General features: G+C 35.6%; 1 protein-coding gene across 1 annotated transcript in view; it reads left to right on the top strand.

Moving 5' to 3' along the window:
* Positions 1-18,819, top strand: part of LOC107716727 (dedicator of cytokinesis protein 4-like) — a 74,242-nt gene that overhangs the window by 20,431 nt on the left and 34,992 nt on the right. The window contains exons 6-19 of the mRNA XM_016523265.1: positions 767-915; positions 2,478-2,562; positions 4,591-4,742; positions 5,749-5,830; positions 6,700-6,760; positions 7,406-7,538; positions 8,544-8,632; positions 11,748-11,873; positions 12,633-12,757; positions 13,069-13,231; positions 13,370-13,476; positions 15,399-15,555; positions 17,561-17,658; positions 17,776-17,859. Coding sequence (XP_016378751.1) covers positions 767-915; positions 2,478-2,562; positions 4,591-4,742; positions 5,749-5,830; positions 6,700-6,760; positions 7,406-7,538; positions 8,544-8,632; positions 11,748-11,873; positions 12,633-12,757; positions 13,069-13,231; positions 13,370-13,476; positions 15,399-15,555; positions 17,561-17,658; positions 17,776-17,859 — 1,611 coding nt within the window. The remainder of the gene's footprint in view (positions 1-766; positions 916-2,477; positions 2,563-4,590; positions 4,743-5,748; positions 5,831-6,699; positions 6,761-7,405; positions 7,539-8,543; positions 8,633-11,747; positions 11,874-12,632; positions 12,758-13,068; positions 13,232-13,369; positions 13,477-15,398; positions 15,556-17,560; positions 17,659-17,775; positions 17,860-18,819) is intronic.

The raw sequence follows: 18,819 nt of genomic DNA, 5'->3' as shown, positions 1-18,819 counted from the left end.
TTCCAAGCTCATGGAAAACCTGGAAATATGATGGAATTTTTAAATTGTGTTCTCCAGGCCTGAAAAAATCATGGAATTTTTATTTATTTTTTACATTTTATTTTATTTTTTTTAACAAAAAGAAACATTTCAGTAAAAAATTGTCCGGGAACCCTGCATTTTCCAAAACTGTATTTTGCATTATTTCCTAAAAGTAAATAAATAAATATTACTGCTTAAAAGTTTGGGGTCAGAACAATTTTTTTTTAAAGAAATTCATACTTTCATACTTTTATTTAGCAGGGAGGCATTAAATTGATCAAAATTACAGTAAAGACATTTATAATGTTACCAAACATTTAAAATAAAAAACTGTTATTTTGAACTTTCTATTTATCAAAGAATTAGAAGATCTTTTTATTATCAAAGATAACTCCACATTTCATGTTTTAGAGTTAAAAAAACACTCGTTTAATCTTTGTAATCTCCTCAGATGACAATGTAGATAAAATATAATATATATATTTATTTTAATAGAGTTGTTTTACTATTCACCACTGATGTAAAAGTTGTTACCAAAAAAAACAACAACTTAACAGGCATCTGGCCAGTAATATGGTTTCATTTACCCAAAGACAAGTTTTATTCATTTAGTGCTTGGTAAGCATTAATTAATAAGATGTAAACTTAAACTGTTCCAACTAAAGTTTTTTTAAGAGCTAATTTAATTAAAAAATATAAACATACTTTCTCTGTCACCCGCTCGTGTTCTTTCTGTCTCTCTCAGAGAAATGAAGGGGATCTTTTTCACAGACTGTGGCACGTGATGAATGAGATATTGGAGCTGCGGCAGCAGGTTCTGGTGGGCCACCTCACTCACGACCGCTTGAGTGACATCAAACAGCACATCACGGCACGGCTGGACTGGGGAAACGAGTGAGTTATACAGTTACATACACCAAAAATAAAAATACTGTCATTGTTGTGATGGTACTGGTATCGACTACTGCAATTTTGGGTTCTTGTGAAATCACTCAGTTTGATTCATTTATGCCATTAGAGTTAGGCTTTCCTGTCTTTGCCACATTGTGTGTTTTTTTTTTTTTTGAGTGATTTCACATGTATTGTGCAGTACACATAAAAACAGTGGGTGGATCGCAGTGGTGGGGATGGTGATGATGAACTGCCGGCAAATGCTGGCCAATCTGTCAGCCATGTGTTTGAATGCTTATATGTGGTTTTTCTCCAAAAAAAAATAAGTCGCAGATGGTAGTAACGAGTGGGACGTGTTACATATGGATTTTTTGTGTCTTTCAGTACATAGTGTTTTTTGGAGGCTTTACAATGAAATGGATTATTCACACATTAGATTCATGCTTTGTGAAGGTTACTGCAGATTGTTCTCTGAAAATTACTTGGGTTTTTGTTGTATATAGGAACCTATGATTTCTGCAATGTGGAAAATGTGGACGGAATCATGGAATCCAGTCATAATGATGGAATTTACTGTATAAAGCGGAATGTCACAGAATTTGGCAAAATTTGGATGAATAAAACAAAAGTAGATGTGATATTTATGTGATATTTTAAGGAATATCACACAAAATCATACTATTTTACGTCCATGTTTTGATTTAAAACCTCTGTTGTGCAGCACTTTATTTGCCAAAAATGAAAGAAATTGTTCCAATTTCATTGATTATATTTTATAAGAATAATTAAACTGTTAAAGTCTTTTGATAATACATTTATATAAATGTATATATTTGTATATTGTGTATGTTAAATTAAAACGGGCAACACAGAATTTCTGAAAAAATAAAACATTTCATTAACTATCATTTGTTACATTTTCAATAAATTATTACATTGTTGAAGTTTTATGAATTCAGTTGATTAGACATAGAATAAAATTGAATAAAACCATTAAAACAGAATTCAGAAAAATTAAAACAGAAAACATGGAATTTGGGGAAAAAATAAAATGGAATTTGGGGAAAAAATGTAACAAATTTCATAGGGCCCGATGTTTATAACAACCAAGACAAAAACTGTGATAAAAAAAAAACCAATTAAATAATTTGTAAAAATAAAATAATGACAGCAAAATAAACAAAAATCTGTGGTTATGGCACATTTAAGGGGGGTTTCCAGTAATGATGTGAGTAATTGCAATTAATTAGATACATTTAATTTAATATAATGTAATTTAATTAATTACAAATAGGGTTTTCACAATACTTTACATATTTTTTATACATTTATTATTTATATATATTAATATATTATATATAATAATAAAAAATATCAATATTTTGTAATATTATTTAATATAAAATTTATGTCTATTAAATAAAAATAAAGTGTCACTAACAAATTTGTTGTTAAATCTGTAATTTTATATGTTAATCTGAAAATAGTGCCAAAATAAAAACAAAATGGAAAATGCAAAATTATAATAACCATAGTGAGATTTGATGTGTTTTTGTGTGTGACAGGCAGCTGGGTTTGGATTTGGTCCCCAGGAGGGACTTCAGCATGGTGGACCCTGATGAGATCAGCATCACAGAGCTGTATCGGCTGGGGGGTAGTCATACATACATTCACGCTCACGTGCATGCATACACACACACATTCCCATTACCCATGAGTCACCTCACCTCCCTCCTCTGCCACCCATATTCTTTGCTGTGTTACTATGGCAACTGCAGCTCGACCTGACGCCAAGGCTCCCTCTCGAGTGCTTCGTCCTCTGTTTTAACAAAGAGACACACACACACACACCTCCAGTCGCCTGTGCATAGGGAAATGATAGTAATTAAGGACAAGAGAGAAATGCTAAATGGCGCATTAACAGGCTGTTTGCAAACTGCAGAGACACTTCACGCATGCAGTTTCCTGCCCTTATAATTTGGCATACCCGCAGCATCATTGGCACAATTGGTTCATATCTCTCAAAGCCACAACAGTGCCTGTGTACAGATCTTTGCAATATAGTATCTGTTCCAAAACCTTGTGAGCTGCCTACTGCAGACATAAGCAGCTGCCTACTAAGGGAACACCCTAACTGACATGGAACTGATATGGAATTTAATTTTATTTTATTTAGCTAATTAATTAAATATTTTATTTTATAGTTTGTTGTTTTATTTGATTTTGGTATTTTTTATTTTATTAATCATTTTTATTTACTATTTATTTTTATACTTAAAATAAATATTAATTAATTATTCATTATTTTAAATGCATTACTGCTGTTTTATAACTATACTTCTCATTATTAAATATACATAGCACACACATTTTTTAAAATTTGATTTTGTTATTAATTATTATTTTATTTATTTTGATAATTTTTGATAGTATAAATACAAATATTTTAAAATATATATTGTATATTTAATTTAAATACTGTTGTTTTATAACTATACATGTCAGTATTAAATATACATAACACAAACACATTTGGGATAAAATAGTCAGAAAGTTATAAAATAGTCATAAAATAAAATAGTTTTACATTTTTATTTTTATTTACTTTATTATTCATTTTTAAATTATTTTTTTACAGTAATGAATGAATAATAGTATATGTGTGTGTGTGTGTGTTTAAATCATAGATCATTGCATTATGGAATTGCATTATCTGCAAAGGAAACATACAATTCTGCATTAGAATTCGGTCGGAACAAAAGTATCTTAGTAGGCTGCATTATTAAGTTAAGCTTTTGTATCAGGAGAGCATCTGTAATGTCTTAAAATGTTGCCTAGCTCACTAGGTTTTTGAAAGAGAGCTAGTGAGACAATATCAATATAGTCTGAATTCACCAAATTCTCTGTCTTTTTCTCTCGCGGCTGCAGGCCTGACCACACGTGTCCCAGTTTCCACTGGTCCATGGGTGGGCAGCGGTGTGGGGGTTAAAGGAGGAAGGAAAGAAACAAAAGAGAACAAGATGTGGGTGTGGATGTACTAGACTAGAGAGAGCGTTTAAAGAGAGGATAGTGGGAAGCGAAAAAAAAATGCCAATGTGGCATCCCCAGGGTTAAGTTACTTTTTGAAGGATCTTTCTTTTCAGAAGAACACAGGATAGGTCTAAAGCTTAAAGATGAAACCACAGTGCTGGGCACAGTTTTAATTATCTGTTATTACATTATTTAATGTAATAATGTACTAAAAGTTATTATAATTTGATGTGGTTTATAGCGAAGAAATACATAGGTTGTTTTGAACAACAGACAAAATCAATTAAAACTCATTCAGGATTCAGATTTGTGAGATGTTTTACAGGTTATTGAATACAAATGTATTACACAAAACCTATAAAGCATAAAAATATGGCACATAAAAGTGAAAATACCCAGAAGATGTGCTATAAGTGTCTGTGCTGCTATTTCACCGCACAAGTTACATAAAGCTTTGGTTTTACTTGCTACATTCAATAGAAAGGATGCATTTCAGCAGTATTGCATGATTTTTAGCTATGTATTTTTACACAAAGATACAGCATGTGCTGCTATGTTAGATAGTTTATGAAAATTTTGAGTGATCTTGTTGTAAATGCCGTTGTCATTACAGTGATTAAGGATTATATTTTGGGTTGTTTTGAATAGATGGAGAGACGTCATCGTAGACGCGAGGCTCCCCCGCAGGCCAGTATGCACCACCTGTTCCTTCAGATGAAGAGCATGATGAGTTCAAACCTGGGGGAGGAGCTGGAAGTCTTCTACTCTGTCTATGACAGCAGGGAAATGCGACCAATCAGGTGCCATCTCTGACCCTAGACACCCAATCTCAAGTCTTAAATTGACTGAAGTATGATTAAATCACACAAAAATGAAAAAGCTGTCATTATTTAATCATTCTCATGTCGTTTAAACCTGCATGACATTTTTTCTTCTGTAGAACACAAAGCTATTTTGAAAAACGTCTTCCATGCAATGAAAGCCAGTGGGGTCTAATGTTGTCTTGTTCTCATTGTTTGAATATCTTCTTGTATACTTAAATACATTGTTGTTAAACATTTGATTTGGTAATCAATAAGGTTAAAAGTTTGAATACAATAAAAGACTGTCATGTTGACTACTCACTAAGTTGTCCATCAGATCCGACAATAAAAATCCACAAAAAACTTGTGCATCCATTCAGTCTGACCACGATTTCATTAATTATGAATCACTATATTCCTTCTAGCTGTCTGAAAGATGTCTCCAACCCCAACCAGTCATCCGTCAGTGCATTTACCTTGAGTATATATGTATGACGGTATCAGACTATTACGTTGATCGCGGCACTACTGGGAACTAATATCTGAAATTCAATTCGGCTGTGATGTCAATGCATATATTTACAGCTCTCCATCCTACATACATCAGCCTGAGGGATGTTTTAGTTTCACATCCATGACGGAACTATGGCCTTGATGTGTTTGTTGAATTTTTCATTGGTTTCTGTCTCTTTTTCTCTCCCTCCTTCTCTCTCGCCGCTCATGTTAGGGGGTGTGCTGTTCAGGCACCCCTCCTCGTTGTAAATTATTCAGAACGAGTGATGCCCCAGGGCACTTAGTGAAAGTGAAGGAGAATCGAGGAGATACCGAACCTCAATGGGCCTCTCCTTGTAATTACCTAGCTCTAGTGTCGGAGGAGATGCACTAACACATGCAGTTGCGAACACACACATACACGCTCACGCTCACTTACTGTGTTTCCTTATGGTTCATGGCGTGTCTTTGATGAACTTGACCATCTCTCTCTCTCTTTCTGTCTGTGCAGTGAGAGGTTCTTTGTGCGCCTCAATAAGCAAGGGCTACCAAAGTCTCCAGAGAAGACTGAGAGGCAGTGTACACTCTTTGTTGTAAGTATGGACTTTGTTTCAGGGTGCACCAAGGGCGTGTCCTTGGTCCTTTTTGCTTGCCTTGGCATTGAATGAATCTGGTGCTGTTGTTGATAAATAGTTTCCCGAGTGGAACACGTATCCTTGACTGAAAATTAGTTTTGATAATGTTTTAAAATTTTTACATTTAAAAGTGAACAAAAATGTTTTGTTTTTTTTTGTAAATCTGAGCAGGAATTTTTGAAGAATATAAAATAACACAATTTTAGATGTTCGTTTTCTCAACAGTTAGCATTTGTAAATATCTAGAGTAGGACTGTCAGTCGATTTAGAATTGTAATCAAATTAATTATATGAAATGTGGAGTTATTAAACACATTCATTTCAGTTAATCACATGTATCACTATTTGCGGTGAAAAGCCCCAAAATTTAGATAATTTAAGGAATTTCATTTTTGTGGCAGACAAGTAGATCATTGAAAAAAAGTGGCATTGGAAGTCAAAATATTGTTTTGTCTCACTGTTTATCAGGATTTTAAGAAATCCTTTGTTTTGTTTTGTTTTTTGTTTGTTAGTTCTTTTTTTTTGTTCTTTTGTTGTTTGTTAGTTCATTTGTTTTTTGTTTTGTTTTGTTAGTTCTTTCATTTTTTGTTTTTCTAGTTGTTGTTTTTTTGTTTTGTTTTGCTAGTTCTTTTTATTTTATTATTATTTTGTTGCATTTTATTGGATTGCATTGTTTTTGTTTATTTAATGGCAATAAATGATCGTCAAATTGACATTTTTATTTGATCTTTTAAATAGTAACTTTTAAAAAGCTTAGGTTTAGAGAAATGTTTGGTGCATGGAATCTAGTAAATATTGCTCAATAAAAAAATGTGTCTTTTTTTAAGGATTTGGGAAGTAGCGATCTTCGCAAAGATGTGTATGTTGTAGCTCATATTTTTAGAATAGGTAAGAGCTGTTGGATGCACATCAATTTTCTCGCCGTGTGACCTGTCATAGCGCCTTAGTGACCCTGTCATAGGTGTCATATGGAATTCACAACTTGATAGTGCACTGCTTGATAGTGCTTTAATTCACAGATTACGTCAAATGTATTAGTCAATAGTTGTGGCAGCATTATAAGGGCTGAATGACAGGCCACTTCAAGTCAGTTGTGACCAAGATGGTGTCTTTGTCTGTAAACGTCACCTTTGTGTCTTTGTAGCTACATGCATGACCTGCACCGGTACAGATTCTGTGATGTTACAGTATAGATTAATGCTCATTTGCATGTATGTAATTCATGTCACTGTGGATTGGGAAGTGTTCGTTGTGTAACAGTTGTTGGTATGTCTATTTTGTATTTCAAGCGTCATTATAAAGACATAAGTGTTAATCATTCTGCCATAAGAGCTACATAAAACTGACAAGTCAGCTAGAGTTTAAGACACGGCTGTAATACTTGTGTCATATGATGCATTATGTCAAGCTTGTGACTGTGCTATGTGTTCTTTGAGGCAGAATAAAAAAAATTGTGTTACATCTTTTTGTATTAGCATATGTATTTATTCTCATAAAAGCAGTGTGTGTGAGCCGCAACTTGTGTGTGCGCAGGGCGAATGGTCGCAGGTGAGAAGAAGAGCGTGAGTAACACGCAGTACAAGCGTCCATACGGTTGTGCCGTGATTAGCGTGGCTGACCTGTTAACAGCTGACTTCAAGGACGATCATTTGCTGAAGATCTACTCGTGAGTATCGCCCCCTATCTTTTTTGGAGTGACTTTATAAAGCTAATTAATGTACAATAAATTTTTTATTATAACTAGGACTGGGTGATACAGCAATTATTTATGTTTTTTTAATATATATTTTTCACCTTATTGATGATATATATAGTGTATATTTGAAATGTTTAAAATATTAAAGGCTTAAAATGTTTTTTTTTTAAATTTAATATAATTCATTATCTAGAACAAATCACTTTCATAGGCAGTTACATTCAAAATGTTTAATCCAAGAACTAAAATACAGTAAAACATTTTATCTACATATATTTTTATTCATATCTTTAATTCATTGACTAATTTCAAATCAATTTATTCTTTCAGAAACTCGAAGTTTGAATTTATTACAAATGTAATTCATTCAATGTATTGAACTCACCATTTCTAACTAATTTACAACTAGGACTCAGACAGAATTAATGAAACAAATTGCTGCACCAATTCATATTTTATTCATACTGTAAAATATGACTTTTTTTATTTTATTTAATTAATTAATTATTAATAATACATTTATTTATTTATTTTCTTTTTATTTTGTCTTTTTTCTTATTTTGTTTTTGTTTTGTTTTAATTATTTTATTTTTTTATTTGAATTGCAAGTTTGAATTTATTAGCTTAACTGATTCAATTCATGACTTACCTAATTTTTACCAAGATGGTTCTCGATTCGTTTCCTTTTTTTGTTTTCATGTTTGATGTGAAATGGCTTTAATTCTGTTTTCGCTACTAAAGTTTAAATCACAGACAATGTTAAAACCTTAATCTCATATTTACAAGTTGCAAGACAAGGAAGGACCATGAAAAAAGTGCATTATAATTATTACTGTATTCACAGTTTTCCTTCATTTCATATTACCAAGAAAATAATCATAAATACATTGTGATTGTGATGTTCAAATATATCACACGGCCCTAGTTCTAACTGATTGAAATATATAGCAAACTTATGGCGTATTATGTTTACAGATGTAACGCAGAGAGCGAGTGGTACCAAATCCACGACAGTATTATCAGGAAGGTCAGCTCACGATACAGCCATATTGGCACAAATACAGGTAAGAGTCTCAAACCTGATTTAGCTTGTCTTCTTAAAGGGATAGTTCAACAAAAAAATTTAAATACTATAAGTAGGAACAAAATACAGTATGACCTTGTTTCTTTCTTTATACAAAAGGAGAAATTTCAGTCTGTTCCTCACATAGTTTTCGTACAACTTAAGAAGGCTTAGTCAATAATGCACAGAATTTCCATTTTTAGGTACAATTTCCCTTTAAAGAACATTTTGTCTGTCATAGCAACAGTGTTCTTCTGAAAACGTCAAACCAAGTGATTTATTTAATTGAAGTATTCAAATCGTACCAAGTCATGCTGCAGAATTTATTTTCTTCATGCTCTTTAGATATAAATAGCAGAACTCTTTACAGAGAAATGCCGGGGTCTCTCCTAGCAACAGGTTTTGAGCAGCAGAAGAAGCCTGCAGTCAAAGTATACGCCAGTTTGTATTCAACAGAGAGACCGAGCAGAGCTGTTATTCAGGCGCTTTTGTTTTTATGACATCTACATGACTCAAAAAGAGGCATGGCCACTTTAATAAGACCAGCATTTCAAGAAGACCTTTGAACCAAGCATATTTTAGGGTTGGACATTTGTCATAGTAGAATGTATGTTAATAGCTACTTATTATCATTTATTTTAAAAGTGGTGGTGTCTTTTATTTGCAGTGGATTAAAGGTGAAGTGTGTAATTCCTGTGCACCAAATCAGCTTGCAAGAACAACTTTCTTTATACATTTTCTGAAGAAAATGTGAACGGTGCTTATCTGTTTTGTTGTGGCTAGTTGCCAGGGCATTCCTGTGCAGTTGCTAAGGTGTTCTGAGGTTTTAAAAATCGCTAACCCGACATCCCAGGGCTATTGTGTTTTCCATTCTGGCTACCAAAATGTATCACCGCCCTGCTCCACGTGCTATCTTGAATAGTGAAATGAAATCCCTTCATTTCACGAAATATATGAACAGCAATGTTTGTTTTAGGTTTTAAAAGGCAAACAGATGAAAAATGAAGTAGGGGTCTCTGAGTGCATGGTGTTGTGTTGTTGATGCCATGTTTTGTGGAGGTGGTGGAGTAGTAGTTATGTAATCTTGGTGAGCATCATCTTGCAAGTGGTATCAAAATGAATGGACTGCTGGTGATTTCACTCGTGTGGGCAGCTTACTCTGAATACATTATGAAACCATAATGAAGCCATGGCTTTATAGATGATTCCAGAGCTTATAAATCCATCAAACCTCATCTATGCAACCCAAAACTGAAAAATTTCCCAGAATGCACCTGCAATGTCTGTTGTTTGTGAAGTATGAGACCGTTTTCCTGCAGAATGAAAGAGTCAAAGACCCTGAGGAAGACATCGGAGGCTTAAAGGGTTAGTTCACCCAAAAATGAAAATTCTGTCATTAATTACTCACCCTCGTGTTGTTCCAAACCCGTAAGACCTTCGTTCATCTTCGGAACACAATTGAAGATATTTTTGATGAAATCTGAGGGCTCTCTGACCCTCCCATAGACAGCAAGGTAACTACCACGTTCAAGGTCCTGAAAAGTACCAAGATGATTGACAAAAAAGTCCGTGTGACCATCAGTGGTTCAACTGTAATGTTACGAAGCTACGAGAATACTTTTTTTGCGCAAAGAAAACAAAAATAACGAAAAAATGATACTGTCGTGAACACGAGTCCAAAGTGACGCAGTAGAGACGAAAATGTGGAATAAAGTCGTTATTTTTGTTTTCTTTGCGCAAAAATGTATTCTCGTAGCTTCGTAACTTTATAGTTGAACCACTGATGTCACACGGACTACTTTGTCGATCATGTTGGTACTTTTCAGGACCTTGAATGCGGTAGTTACCTCGCTGTCTATGGGAGGGTCAGAGAGCCCTCAGATTTCATCAAAAATATCTTAATTTGTGTTCTGAAGATGAACGAAGGTCTTACGGGTTTGGAACAACACGAGGGTGAGTAATTAATGACAGAATTTTCATTTTTGGGTGAACGAACCCTTTAAGCATGAAGAAGAGGGCCAGATAGAAAAAAAAGCAGGAAGGAGATTATGCAGTTTCTCTCATGACAGTCGAAACCACAGGCTGTGTCCCTCAGCAGATGTACAGCAGGGTTATACTTGAGATGAAAGTCGTTCAGACAAATGAAGGAATGGGAATGGGAGAAATTTCCATCTGTAAGAACTTCTTGCTGGGCTTTGTGATGAAATTACTCGAGAAACAAAGTGTTTCTTCAAAGAGACTTGGGACTTTAAAGTGTAAATCTAGTGCATGGATGTCAGAATCATTGGCTTTCATCAGTCGCATAAATGAGGGAGGCAGTGAAATGCTTGTCATTAAGTGTGGTGGATCAAAATAAGATCTATTATTAATTCGATGGAGAGGTTATGGTAACAAGCACAAATGTTACAAATGGGGCACCGGATTACCAATATTTCATTTAATAAAGAGGCAGCTGGGTCATTCCTGTTATGCAGGACCTTTTGAACTCTGTAACTTTAAAAAATAAATGTAATTCTGTGGGTTTTTTATTACTTAGTAATTGCAACTTAAGTAGAAAATTATCAAGGTGGAAATAAAACAAATTTAGCTGTTGTTTAGAGGGATTGACTGTGTCAAGTTGAAGTTAATTTTCATTTTATTTAGGGATAGTCCCACTAAAAATTAAAACTCTTGTTGTTCCTGCATGATTTGTGTGGCTGTGGAACATAACATAAAAGAAGATATTTTGAAGAATGTTGGTAACCAAATGGTTTCCCATTGACTTTCATAGTATGGACAAAACATACTGTACTATGGAAATTAATGGGACCCCAAAACTATTTTATCAACATATATGGTTATCAGAATATCTTCTTTTGTGAATAATATAAATTATTCATTTATTTTTATATTTTGTACAATGTGTTAAGAAATTATTCAGTAAATTGTGAGACTGAATGATACATGTTCTTTTAAGATTATGTTCTGTTCCAGACTTGCTTTACATACAGTAACAGGAAATCCAGCTTTTTTTGTTGGCAGACACTTGGATGTTGTCTGTTTACAGTACATATGATATAATACTGTCAGATGTTACCACAAAGGTTTATTGAAATGCATTTGTGTTTATTTTGTAGGCCTTAATGTCTCTCTCCAACTCCTGCATGGGGATATGGAACAGATTCGCAAGGATTACATGCGTCTTTTCACCCGCAACGTCTCTATTACTAAGAGGCTGGAATTCTCCGATATCATCATTCCAGGTGGGATAATCGCATTTAGTTGTCATTATGTTGCGTTTTTACATCACCATTATTACCATTGAATTTACGTTTTGCATTGTTATGTAAATTAAAGCTCTAGCTTTACGGTATCTTTTGTCATTCAATAACATCATATGATAATGTGGCCGCTCCGTGCCATTTGTTGTAATGGTTTAATCATGTCATTATGCAGTTAATTAATCGATTAGCAGTGTAAATACAGGCTTTACAGGAACAAAATACTGTTTTTATTGAGTTACCGTGAACTTTGAGATATCACAGTGTCATTTATGTCATAATATAACACAGACACATCTAATAAAGAGACTTGAGATGTTCATACATGTAAACGTACATGTTCTTGTGTTGCTCACTGTCACATAATGTACATGCATGACAAAAGAACAAAATTGCTTTCACATCCTCAGTAGGCGACGAGGCACCTTTGAGCCACATGTGTTGACAGTAATTAGAAATGTTTTGTGGTGTTTCTAACAGTTTTGTTGTCCTACTCAGACTGTATGTATGTATAAAGCAATGAGCCTTACATTATAATAAATATATACAACAATATTGTATTGAAGGACAATGTAAACAAAGTATTCATGGTCACTTATCAAAGTATCAGCACACAATTGAAAAATCGACTGAATTTTCAGCTACTTCTCCTGATAAGCTGATTTCAACAAATGATAACCGACTGGAAGTGCTGTGTTTGTTGAAAATGATTTCTGCGATACGGTTATCTTCCTCCTGCAGGTGAAATAAGAAATGACCTGTATGTGACCCTTGAGAGGGGTGAATTTGAGAAAGGTGGAAAAAGCGTGGCACGTAATGTGGAAGTCACCGTCTATCTGCTGGGAGGTGATGGGCAACTTCTGAAGGTGAGAACCGTCGCTGGATGTCATGTGTTTCCTGTGACCAAGTCATGTTGCGTATAAAGGAATAGATTTAGCTTTCAGATTTTTCATGAGCATTTTTGGTTTTCAGGCAGTTTCTGTGCTATGGTGGGGCCTGAAACCTGACTGAAATTCTTCATAGAGATCATTTTTTTGCAGGAAGGGGCACAGTTGATCATTTATGGTTCACGGCTAATTCGAAATAACATACACTGTTGAATGGTTCACAGTACGACTATCAATATTTATAAAAAATGTAATTGAGGTCAATTCCATGTTCTCCATTTCTCTCTCAGGGTCTGGTTTGTTGTGGCTCCGGGGAACCAGGAGTGGATGAGAACCGCTCTTTTGTCCTGTATCACAGTAACAGCCCTCGCTGGGCTGAACAGATCAAACTGCCCATCCCTCTGGAGATGTTTCACGGCACACATTTACGCTTCGAGCTCAGGCACTGCTCCAGTAAGACTCCACTATGCTTCACTTGCACTTTTTTCTTGAAAATTGATTTTACTTCTACTTGCTATTCCACCTTCTGAGATTTTAGACTTTCCCATTATTGACTCATTTCACTTAACTACGGTGTCTCTGTTCATACAGCAAAGGAAAAGGGTGAGAAGAAGCTTTTCGGCTTCTCTTTTGTTCCTCTGATGCAGGATGATGGGAGACCATTGCCTGATGGGACACATGAGCTCATTGTCCACAAGGTACTGTCTGTCTTTGTGTATCAGTCTCTGTGTATATCAATTGTATGAATCTTCTTATTATGTACATATATATATATATATATATATATATATATAGACTGTTTCCTACCAAAAGTTAAAAAGCACAAAGCTCTTTGTGATTATTGGATGGGAAACGTACTACAAAAAATGTTTTGTGAAGGGAAAAACTGTGGACCTGGCAACCCTGGCCTGAACAACGGGTGATTCATAGGGTCATATAGAACCTGCGTTAAAGGGTTAGTTCACCTAAAAATGAAAATTAGTCCATAAATTACTCACCCTCAAGTCATCCTAGGTGTATATGACTTTCTACTTTCAGACGAATCCAAAATTCTCCGACATTCTTCTTTACAAATCCTCGTTTTGTACTTCTAATTCGTGACCGTTGTTTTGTTTTGATCTCTCCCCTGCGCTTCTGAACGGCGCATGCACAAAGCTGACCTCATACATCATCCGCCCGGAACTGCTTCCAGTGTACAACAGTGAGCACAAGCTACATTAAAGTGATTATTACGTTTTGAATATGGATATTTTTCTTACAAAAACGCATCGATTCACTACAGGAGGACTTTGTTCACCCCCCGGAGCTGTGTGAGACACTTTTTATTAAGGATGGGCGCTTTTTATTTAACTTCTTTTGGACTGATGCACTGCAGCACTCGCTGACTGCCATTAAACAGCTTGAAAGATCAAAGACCATTTTTAATATAACTCCGACTGGATTCGTCTGAAAGAAGTAAGTCATATACACCTAGGATGACTTGAGGGTGAGTAATTTCTGGGCTAATTTAAATTTTTGGGTGAACTAACCCTTTAACTGCGCTTTAAAAAAATAAAAATAAAAAATAAGAAAACTCTGTTAAAGTGAGATTGTGTTAATGCGTTATCGCGTTAACTTCAACATCCCTAAATTCTACACAAGAAATATTTTCTTTTTAATGTATGTAGATATAAATAAATAGATTATCTAATATCTCTAATTTAATACATCAAATTTATGTAAATGTGCTGTCAATCGATTAAAAAAATTAACTAATTAATTGCACATTTTTTCTGAAATTACTTGTGATTAATCCCACCTAACAGCTGGTTATTAGGTTATTTTGGCTGCTTTAAGAGCTGCCGCTGCTTAGCATGACGTGGATCTGACACGCATCGTATTTTCTCACAACTCTTTACCTTTTCTGACCCACTTCAGGTGTTAAAGTCTCTACTAATGAGCTGACATGTTGAATCAGGTGGTGTTAGATGAGGGAGACAGTGCTGGGCTGTTCCAGGACAGTTTTGAAAACCCCTGCATTTCAGAGACATGTTCTTAAATCTGACTCCTATATAACAAATACATACAGTTTTAAGGCAGCTTTAGCCGCCTTTTTGGTAACTTCATGACTTAACTGACGACATAACTACGACATTGCATGCTCGTAGTTTCATTTGTGCTTTAATATGAAGTGATATACAACGCATGCCACTACATTTGTGTGTGCAGTTGAAGAGCACGTGCTACGAGCACAGTATAACGGCTGACAGGACAGGAAAAGGTGTTTTTACTGACATACGGCCTGACAACATCTCATCTGACAGCAGTTCACTGTGTTCTGCAGTTCACTTTTTTGCGCTCGTTTGACTAACGCCTCATGCTGAGGTGAAGTTTGAGTGTGCATCTGAAAGTTTCCCCTTTGATGTGGACGTAAAGATGTTCTGCAACTAAATAAACACAATTCTGCAACTAAATAAATGCAATTCTTGTCAAGAAAAAAGGGATAGAAGCAACAGTTGTGAGTGGGGTGGCCAACCCTTTTTTTAATACAAAGTGATATCCATGGTTTCTTTGTGAGTATCTGTTGTGTTTTAGTGACATTTTTTGTGTCTTTTGAACTACACTGTCTCCCTCACAATAGTGTGAAGAGACAGCTGATCTTCAGGATCCCTCTCGGTACCTCAAACTGCCATTTTCCAAAGCCAGCCTCCAGCCGGGCAACAACCAGACAATAAAGAACAGCAAAGAGTCTTTCTGGATCCAGTCGTCTCTCTGCTCCACTAAACTCACTCAGAATGGTGAGAGAATGTTCCTCCTTACAATATGCCATAAAACTAAATTAAGTTATCTGGATTTAATATTTTAGATTAAGTTAAACCTGATCTGGCATAAACACATCACGAAAAAACACAAAAATATATACATTTCCAGCAAGTGAATCTGTAATGGAAATGAATGTCTCAGTCAAGATCTCAGATCTATCCCATCCAGTCTGATGTCTGTTAGAAGAGCGGTGATTTCAGAAATACCTCGTCTCTGTGCCATATGGCCCCGTCTGCATCATGACCTTGATATTGTGATATATATATCGATCTGAGCCCTTCAGCAGGTGAATGTCATGGTAATAGTGGCAAAAACAGAGAGGCCTGCATTTGGACCAGAGATCACAGCGGGCTGAGCCCACACCTGCCTCTGTTGACCTTGGAGCTTCGCCCAGTCTCTCTGCGGCTCTGCTGTGCCTTCACCCAACTGCACACATATCAACGGCCATCTGGCTGTTATTTAACCAAAGCCACTGAACACAAGTTAGATTCAGTTTATATTGCATCTATACTCAGTCTCAAGCTTCAGGCTTTTAAAGTTTAGCTGTTTTTTTTTTTTTAGCTTGATCTTTGAACTATATCGGTCAGATTGTGAACTATAGACAAAACCACTTTTGTCAAGTTGTAAGTTTAAGTATTTAGTTCAATTACATTATTTTTTTAAATCATTCTCACATTGTCCCATTGCATGTAGCTATCCTACATATTCCATATAAATATTTGGAAGACCTCTCAGGGGCTGTTCAGGTCTCGTCTTTTGCTCGCTCAAGTTGTTTATTTCAAATGTAAATGTGCGGCAAACGTGCTCATGATAGAAGCGACATGGTCGCGACGCTCATGCGCTGCGACACGCTCATTTTTCAGAGGCACTTCTATGCCACAGCGAGATGAAAAAAATCCGAACTTTTCAGAATGCTGCAAGCACACTGCAGGTCATGTGACAAGAACCAACCAGTCAGCTTCACCTTTTCTGTAACAACATTGAAAGCTCAGCCAAGATGGAGGAACAGCTGATCGTAGCTGTACAGGAATAGTAGCAGAGCTACTGCAAGCGATTTTTGGTGCTGGAAATCCATTTACCTTTTTGCTGAAACCTCTGTGTCATCATGGAGAGTGCAAGTCTTGGTTGCTAAGCAACAGCAGATGCCACGGGAGCGCAAGTCGGGCAACTGGCGGCTGACAGTGGTTCACATACAGTTGATTTGCCAATGGGTGATTTTGTACTGGTTGATTCAACAGAAGTTTATTTGTCAGCGGTTGACTCACTAGTGTTGACAGTTGATTCACCTACAGTAGTTGATTCGCCGGTTGTTGATTCAGTACCAGTTGATTCACCAGCGATAGATAGACTGATGATGGTTGATTCACGTATATTTGATTCAACAGTGATTGATTTACTAACGATTGATTCACCTACAGTTGAATCGCAAATGGTTGATTTTGTACCAGCTGATTCACCAAAAGTTGATTTGCCAGCTGTTGATTTGGTACCAATTGATTCACCAACAATTGATTCACCAGTGATGATTGTTGATTCACCTACAGTTGATTTGCCAATCATTGATTTGTTACTGATGGATTCGCCCAACAGTTGATTCCCAGTAATGATGGTTGATTCACCTAGTTGATTCGCCAGTGATTGATTCAGCAACATTTGATTCACCAACAGTTGAATTGCCAGTGTTGGATTATTCAACAATTGATTTGTCAACAAAGAATTCATCAACAGTTTATTTGCAGACAATTGATTTGGTAATTGTTAATTCTTTAATGGTTGATTCAGCAACTACTGATATGAAGTATATAGTTGATTTGCCAGCATTTGATTTGTTAGTTGTTATTTCGCTAGTGATTGATTCATTAACGTTTAATTTGCCAGTGGATTTAACAGATCTGCCAAAAGACTGATTCAGACACTTTATCAATAACCCAATTTAAATAGTTTCTTTTCAAAAGTGCACATTTCTTATATTGTTTTCAGGTGACATGTTGGACCTGCTGAAATGGAGAGTCCATCTGGACAGAATCATTGACTGCCTCTCCAAACTGAAGGACATTGATGGCACTGAAATTGTTAAGGTATAAACCACATACAGCAACTTGCTTTTACCACTGAATCTGCAGACATTGCATGGAATATTTTCCAAAAAATAAAAAAATTTTGTCTCTTTGTAACAATTAATTGTCTTTGTATAGTTTTTACAGGACACTCTGGACACCTTGTTTGGGATTTTAGATGAGAGTCCCCAGCGGTATGGACTAAAAGTGTTTGACTGCCTGGTGAGTGATGCTCTGTTCAAACCTTATGAAGGTGAATATATGAAATGTAGACACTGCATTGCTCTCAAGTTTCTAGTTTCCACAGATACTCTACATATTTTGACTGCGAACTCATACAAACTCATCCATCTCTTCCGCAAGGAGACGGTTTCTTGCCATTAATGAGTACAAGATACTTTCCTCATCTATCCTCCTCTGTGTTACCACAGTTACATGCCAAATATGGCAACTCATAAAATCCATCTAAAGGTGATGATACACGGGGTAACTTTTTGAGTAATGTTGTTGGGCAATGTTGCAGTCAATGGGCAACCAGGTGAGACACAGGGCCCACAACCGATCTAAAGTATCCAGATAGAAATTTGATGCCCATTCTCAATGGGAAAGTGCCCAAGCAACATTGCTCAAAAAAGTTTCCCCATGTATCATCACCTTTAGACTTCTCTTGGTATAATCCAACTCCTGTCCTCACATCCTCACATCCAAAGTACTTCTACATCCGAAAGCACATTTGAAATAAACTCTGCATGATTCGTTCTTTTAGGCTTTTCTTTTAGGAAGTGTTTTGTACAGTAACTTTACTTTTTACACAGTTCTCTGGAACACCTGATTCAGCTGCTGCATTCTTCTGTCTGTTACCCAAAAAAAAAACTATTGTTGTCTTGGACAAACCGATTTACTACATAGCTGTTGTAGCGAATCAGCTCAAAGGGGAAATATGAATAATTAATTATAACTAGTTATAATTAATTATAAATATTTAGATCCGCTGTACGTATTTACTTGACATCTCAGTGTCAACTGTCTGTCACTTCTAAGAACGTTAATTTCCTGGTTAAGGAAAATAACTTTCTTACTGTACAATACTACTCAGAGCATGTAGCAAACATCTGCATGATTAGGGACTCCAGTTAGGAGCAAACAATGAACAACCTCAAGTGTGATACAAGTAAGACTTTA

This window comes from Sinocyclocheilus rhinocerous, unplaced genomic scaffold, assembly GCF_001515625.1.
Source record: "Sinocyclocheilus rhinocerous isolate Xijiao unplaced genomic scaffold, SAMN03320098_v1.1 scaffold1201, whole genome shotgun sequence".
Taxonomy (NCBI): Eukaryota; Metazoa; Chordata; class Actinopteri; order Cypriniformes; family Cyprinidae; genus Sinocyclocheilus; species Sinocyclocheilus rhinocerous.
Note: the sequence above shows the minus strand (reverse complement) of the source record. Positions and strands in the feature narration are given on the sequence as shown.